This window comes from Pipistrellus hanaki (assembly GCF_964339955.1).
Source record: "Pipistrellus hanaki genome assembly, chromosome: 2".
NCBI lineage: Eukaryota > Metazoa > Chordata > Mammalia > Chiroptera > Vespertilionidae > Pipistrellus > Pipistrellus hanaki.
This window is the reverse complement of record NC_140504.1, coordinates 200,047,714-200,054,213: the sequence shown is the minus strand read 5'-3', so window position 1 is coordinate 200,054,213 and position 6,500 is coordinate 200,047,714. Positions and strand designations below refer to the sequence as shown.

Genomic DNA, 6,500 nt, shown 5'->3' with positions numbered 1-6,500 from the left:
GTTCTCCAGCCGCGGTCCCTGCGGTCTGCGAGCGGGAGGGCGTGTGCACGTCCTCGGTGCCGCGGGCGCCCAGCTCCAGGGTCGCGCGGAGGCGGCGGCTCCGGCTCAGGCCCGGTTCGGTCACGGCTCCCGCGCGCCTCCGCTCGGGCACTGGGCGGGACGCGCCGCTCACGCTTCTTCTCCGTAAGAGGCAGTGATGACCCTACGGACCTGGCATCAAGGGGCCTGGGGCCCACGGCCCAGCGGGTCACAGCCTCCCCAGGGCTCCGTAATCACGTGCCTGTGAGGATGTCAATGCATGGACAACGGACAAAATGCACCACTGAGGACCCCTCTAGAGAGACCTCTTACAAATCAGCAATAAAAACCCTAACTCTGGTAGGAAAAATAAAGCAAAATAGAAACGGTGATGCTTAGGTGAGCAGTTCGCCAAAAGATTCAGGACACCCTGTGGCCAGACTGGCCTCGCCCGACCAAGGAGGGTCAGAGCCAGGAGAGCAGTTTCCGCTCCACGGGACGGTCCCTTAGTCTCCGTGGTGGGGAAGGGGGTGGGTGGAAAGCGCTCTTATTCAAGGCAGTTTGCCCAAATCCGCCGAAAGTACTAGGCTTGGTACTTCAGTCCAGCGACTCCCCTCTGCTGTGAATGCACTGTGAACACTGTGCCTAAGGCCACGGCCCCCGGGGGCGGGGGCGGGGACTGCCCCTTTCCAGTGCTGATGTGCAAAGGCCCAGAGGCTGGAAGGCTGGAAGGTTGCCTTAAGGAAGGCTTGTGCCCTCCTTCCCGCCAGACCCCCACGGTGGATCCCACAGCCCTGCTCCTCCCACCCCCACCCCGCAGCCCGCGCCCAGCTCCAGGTCTGGGGCTTGTGTGGGTGGTGGGGGCTTCTTGGATGGTTAGCGGGAGCGGCAGGCCGGGAAGCATCTGGAATAGAAGCGGCAGACGGGGCTGGGGTGGGGCGGGCGCCTCCCGGGGGAGCGGGCGGGCGTGGCGCCGGGACGTGGAGAGGATTCGCGTTCCACGCTGCGCGCCCGCAGCTGCGGGAACGCGGGAGGCTGGGCGGGCGGCGCCGAGAAACAACGGCTGCAGGCAGCGGCGGGAGCCGGAGACCCGAGCAGCCGCCGCCGCCGCCGCGCAGCCCTCAGCGGTCCCGGCCGTTCGTCTGGCGTCCTCCGCGGATCGCGGGTCCGGCGGCCGAGCCCATGCAGCCGCGCAGCGAGCGCCCGGCCGGCAGAACGCAGAGCCCGGAGCACGGCAGCCCGGGGCCGGGGCCCGAGGCGCCGCCGCCGCCGCCGCAGCCGCCCGCGTGAGTGCGGGACCGGGGACCGCGGGCCTGCGGGCGTCTAGCGGGTCCGGGAGGAGAAGGGCGGGGCGCGCCGACCTGGCGGGCTGCGGTGAGGGGACGGCCCCCGGCGGTGGGTCCAGCTGCCCCTCCGCGTATCCACGCGCCCCGCGGGGCCGGGGTCCCGGCGGCGGCGGCTCCCGGAGGCTCAGCCCCCCCGCCGCCCGCTGCCCTTGAGTGCCGGCCGCGCCGCTAGTCTGCAGAAGGGGGGCGGGGGGTAGGCTGGCCGGGCGAAGCCTTTGGAGGGTTCAGTGAGGTCACGCCTGGCCGGTGGGCTTAGGGGTCCGCTTCAGCCGCCCGAGCCACTGACCAGTTTCATTCCGGGCACTTCCTGTGCCAGCGGGGCTGCGGGCACCCGACTCCTTGATCTAACGCCCCGAAGGGGCGGGAAAGGCTGGCCATGGACAGAGCAAAGCCGGTTCTGAGGAGGCCTGAGCACATGGGGGCTGGTGCCCAAGGAGGGGTGGGCAGAGAGGCTGTACAGGCCCAACACCCCGACCTCAAGCGGGATGTGGGAGACTCCTGGAAGTGAGGGAGCAGGTAGGTGAGCCTAGGCCGCAGGGGAGGTCCTTGCAGGTGCCAGGTATGGCCCTGGGGGAGGAGTGGCCTCCTGGTGCCCCGGTCCTGACCCGGCACTGCCCGTCTGCAGCACCGAGGCAGAGCGTGCACGGGCCCGGCAGACCCGGCCCACAGCCCCCATGGAGGGCATGCAGCTGCTGAGCCGGGAGGGCCACACCGTGTCCCACAACTCCAAGCGGCACTACCACGATGCCTTCGTTGCCATGAGCCGCATGCGACAGCGTGGCCTCCTGTGTGACATCGTTTTGCACGTGGCCGCCAAGGAGATCCGAGCTCACAAGGTGGTGCTGGCCTCCTGCAGCCCCTACTTCCACGCCATGTTCACAAGCAAGTACCACCCGCCAGTGGGCACCAGGGGCCCTTCCGGTCTCCCAGGGGGACTGGCCTGACCCACCATCCCCACAGATGAGATGAGCGAGAGCCGCCAGACCCACGTGACCTTGCATGACATCGACCCTCAGGCCTTGGACCAACTGGTGCAGTTTGCATACACGGCTGAGATTGTGGTGGGCGAAGGCAACGTGCAGGTGAGGTGCTTTCCCCTCCCGACCTGTGTCCCACCTGGTCTCCTGCCTCAGCTGTCCTCACCTGTTTCTCTGTCGCTGCTCCCCGGCCTTCTGTCCCTCCTCACCCACAGACTCTGCTCCCTGCTGCCAGCCTTCTGCAGCTGAATGGCGTCCGTGACGCCTGCTGCAAGTTCCTGCTGAGTCAGCTTGACCCCTCCAACTGCCTGGGCATCCGGGGCTTTGCCGACACACACTCGTGCAGCGACCTGCTCAAGGCAGCACACAGGTACGTGCTGCAGCACTTCGTGGACGTGGCCAAGACCGAGGAGTTCATGCTGTTGCCACTAAAGCAGGTAACGTGCCAGCTGGGGTGCAGCTTGGGCCATGACCCAGTCCCTGGACCCCAGAAAGCACCCAGCCCTTGGACTCTTCAACCCCCATCATTTGGGCCCTAAAGGCCCAGGCCTCTGCCCCCTGACCCTTATTCCCAGCCCCACCCCCTGCCTCTGACACATCCCCTGCCCCCATCTTCTGACCCCACCCAAGCCTTCTTCTTTGCTCTGGGCCTGGGCACCCAGGAACTGGGTCTGTGGTTCCTGACCCCACTTGGCCCCTCCTCATAGGAACACTGGGCCCCCATTGGACTCTCCTTCCCAGGCATCATCAGGGCTCCGTGGGCCCCCAAGGCCCTCCCCAGATTTCAGGTCGAGGGTCCCTACCCCCAGGTGCTGGAACTGGTCTCTAGCGACAGCCTGAACGTGCCTTCAGAGGAGGATGTGTACCGGGCCGTCCTGAGCTGGGTCAAGCACGACGTGGATGCCCGGAGGCAGCACGTCCCGCGGGTGAGGCCAGCCCCGGGGCCGCTGTGTCAGGAGGGGGTGCGGTGTCTGAGGACCCGGGCGCACCTGGGCTCCTCCGCGTCCAGGGTGTTGCAGGCACATGTCCCGAGAAGTGTCCGGTGGACAGTAGACAGGTGTCCGGGGGGGTCTCACTGCTAGGAGGAAGTGTGCCCGTGGGTTCTGCCTGCTGCCTGACCATGGTGCTCCTGCACCGCAGCTGATGAAGTGTGTGCGTCTGCCCCTGCTGAGCCGGGACTTCCTCCTGGGCCATGTGGATGCTGAGAGCTTGGTGAGGCACCACCCTGACTGCAAGGACCTGCTCATCGAGGCCCTCAAGTTCCACCTGCTGCCAGAGCAGAGAGGTGTCCTGGGCACGAGCCGCACTCGGCCCCGACGCTGCGAGGGTGCTGGCCCCGTGCTCTTCGCTGTGGGTACGCCCACCTGCTCGGTCCCCACCTCCCTTCCCTCTCCCTCACCTCTCTGTCTGGCCCTTCTATCCGCGAGCCCAACACTAGCCCGTCCCACCTGTGCCGGTCACATCCTGCACCCACCTATGCGGCTCCTCCGTCCACCTTTGGAGGGCCCCATGCGGTGTGACCCACTCAGATCCCTGTCCACACCCTTGGAGCCCCCGTACCCTCCACCTTGAGCTGTGCCAGAGCCCCTCAGCCCGTTACCTCCCTGAGCCCCTCATCCTGACCCCTCCCCTACCCCTCCCCAGGTGGCGGGAGCCTGTTCGCCATCCATGGCGACTGTGAGGCCTACGACACACGCACGGACCGTTGGCATGTGGTGGCCTCCATGTCCACACGCCGAGCCCGAGTGGGCGTGGCGGCAGTCGGGAACCGGTTGTATGCAGTGGGCGGGTAGGTGTGGAGGCTGCTCTTGGGTGAGGGCCCATGTGTGTCCACTGGGCCAGCCCTGACCGGAGCGGACCCCTCTCCTAGTTACGACGGGACTTCAGACCTGGCCACCGTAGAGTCGTACGACCCTGTGACCAACACCTGGCAGCCCGAGGTGTCCATGGGCACGAGGCGCAGCTGCCTGGGTGTGGCTACCCTGCACGGGCTCCTGTACGCAGCCGGTGGCTACGACGGGGCCTCGTGCCTCAACAGGTAGTGGCGGGGTCGGGGCAGGGTGGTGGCTCTGCCGCAGGTGTGCTGCATCGGGACTGCAGAGGTCATACTTCAGGGGGAGCAAAGCGGGATCCCGTCTGCCTCAAGTCCCCTAGGCCTGTTCTCTGTGCCAGCCACCTGTCCCTTCTGCTCCTCTCTGGGGTGGGCCCGGGTGGACACGGGCACAAAAGGGCCCAGGCACCGGGGGCCATGCACACCCAGCAGGCCCGCTTCCTGTTCCAGTGAGACTCTGGGGTCAGTCTCTGACTTCCCGTCCTCTGGGGGCGGGGCAGCCCTGGTCTGCTACCGCCCAAGGCCAGCAGCCGTCCTGTTGTCCACAGTGCCGAGCGCTATGACCCCCTGACGGGAACGTGGACGTCCGTCGCCGCCATGAGCACCCGCAGACGATATGTCCGTGTTGCTATGCTTGGTGGGTGACAGGGCTCGCTTGCCGTGGCGCCCACCCCTGCCTGCCCCGTCCTGGAGACCCCACACACAGCAGGCCGGCCACGGTCATGTTGACTCTCTGCAGATGGCAACCTGTATGCAGTGGGCGGTTACGACAGCTCCTCGCACCTGGCCACTGTGGAGAAGTATGAGCCCCAGGTGCGAAACACCCCATTCACAGGTGTTCCCCTCCCCAGGTGCTGTCTGAGGTCAGCACTCTGGCCACCCGCACCCCCAGAGCCTCAGACCTTTAGATCCACCCCCCCTCCCCCCCGTCCCACAGACACCTGGCCTGGAGGGGGCAGAGTGCTGGGCAGGTGGAGGGAGGCTGGCAGTAGGTATGCCCAGCGGGTCCCCTCACCACAGGCGAACACGTGGACGCCGGTGGCCTCCATGCTGAGCCGGCGCAGCTCGGCCGGCGTGGCGGTGCTGGAGGGAGCGCTCTACGTGGCTGGCGGCAACGACGGCACCAGCTGCCTCAACTCTGTGGAGAGATACAGCCCCAAGGCCGGCGCCTGGGAGAGTGTGGCGCCCATGAACATCCGAAGGTGTGCTGGGACACAGCTCGGGGGGCCCCTCACAGATACCCTGTGTGGTGTGGTCCCCCTCCCTGCCCGGGCTCAGCCCTAGTAGTGCTCCCCACCCCGCACCTCCCAGCTCAGCCTGCAGCCCCACCCCAGAGGCTTCTGCCTTGGCCCGGGCCCATCTGCCGTCTCACTCCCGGCTGTCCCGCCCCAGGAGCACCCACGACCTGGTGGCCATGGACGGCTGGCTGTATGCTGTGGGGGGCAACGACGGCAGCTCCAGCCTCAACTCCATCGAGAAGTACAACCCGAGGACCAACAAGTGGGTGTCTGCGTCCTGCATGTTCACGCGGCGCAGCAGCGTGGGCGTGGCGGTGCTGGAGCTGCTCAACTTCCCGCCCCCGTCCTCGCCCACCCTGTCCGTGTCGTCCACCAGCCTCTGACCCACGCGGGACTCACAGAGGCTTGCCCGCAGCCTCCCACATGCCTTAAGCCCCACAGGGGGCCCAGCGCCTCCCTGCCCTCACCTGTGCATCGGGGTTGGGCTCCCCACCAAGGACGCCCTGTACTGTCTGTCCACGTGTCCGTGTCCATGCCACAGTGTCCATTTATGTATGTGTGTGTATTTATGCGTGCGTTAACTTATTCATTATTTATTGATGATGAGTAGTGCCACAGCTACCAGTTCATACGATTGCTCTGGAAGTTTCTGTGTCTCTGGGACCAAGATGCCATCCGGGTGTCCTCCGGCCTCACTGGGGGTGGACACTCAAGGGATGTGGGTCAGGGCCAACTCGGACTCTGCAGACCTGGGGGGACCCAGGGGTAGATGCAGAACAGTGGGTGGGGAGGGGGCCTTCTGAGCAGGTGCAGACCCCCAGCCTCCGCTTTGCACAGGCCCTGGCCTCACAGGGCAAGGCGTGCTGCGGAAGCCTGCGGGGGAGGGGCTTCCTGCCTGTGGACATGGTGTCTCCTGGACCCTGCACTGAGCTGGCACCGCGAGTGCCACAGACCCCTCAGCAATATGAGCTGCCTCGGACAATAAACGTGTTCCTTGGGCTCTGGGCCTGTGTCCAGTGTGGTCTCTGCCTTTTGGGGTTCTGTCTTGAGTGACCGGGAAGGTCTAGGGGTGGGTATACAGTTGGGCTAA

The 6,500-nt window shown here is 66.4% G+C and overlaps 1 protein-coding gene across 4 annotated transcripts; it reads left to right on the top strand.

Moving 5' to 3' along the window:
- Window positions 1-1,067: 1,067 nt before the first annotated feature.
- KLHL17 (kelch like family member 17) lies at window positions 1,068-6,414 on the top strand. 4 transcript variants are annotated; one of them, XM_084872797.1, is made up of 12 exons: window positions 1,068-1,304; window positions 1,990-2,246; window positions 2,325-2,446; window positions 2,557-2,778; window positions 3,151-3,267; window positions 3,482-3,695; window positions 3,986-4,130; window positions 4,212-4,379; window positions 4,721-4,809; window positions 4,912-4,985; window positions 5,193-5,374; window positions 5,565-6,414. In XM_084872797.1, the coding sequence occupies exons 1-12, from the start codon at window positions 1,201-1,203 to the stop codon at window positions 5,791-5,793; spliced, it is 1,923 nt and encodes a 640-aa protein (XP_084728923.1). In that variant the 5' UTR covers window positions 1,068-1,200; the 3' UTR covers window positions 5,794-6,414. The 4 variants fall into 4 exon arrangements, with proteins under 4 accessions (XP_084728923.1, XP_084728922.1, XP_084728921.1 ...); XM_084872796.1 differs by having other exon boundaries at window positions 4,912-5,374; XM_084872795.1 differs by having other exon boundaries at window positions 3,049-3,267; window positions 4,912-5,374.
- The last annotated feature ends 86 nt before the right edge of the window (window positions 6,415-6,500 follow it).

What these genes read in the sequence shown, in the direction of transcription:
- KLHL17 (XM_084872795.1), top strand. Translation starts at nt 1,201, where the DNA reads ATGCAGCCGCGCAGCGAGCGCCCGGCCGGCAGAACGCAGAGCCCGGAG. An exon ending in CCGCCGCCGCAGCCGCCCGC is followed by an intron (nt 1,305 to 1,989) that starts GTGAGTGCGGGA and finishes GCCCGTCTGCAG; the next exon opens with CACCGAGGCAGAGCGTGCAC. An exon ending in TGTCCGTGTTGCTATGCTTG is followed by an intron (nt 4,810 to 4,911) that starts GTGGGTGACAGG and finishes GACTCTCTGCAG; the next exon opens with ATGGCAACCTGTATGCAGTG.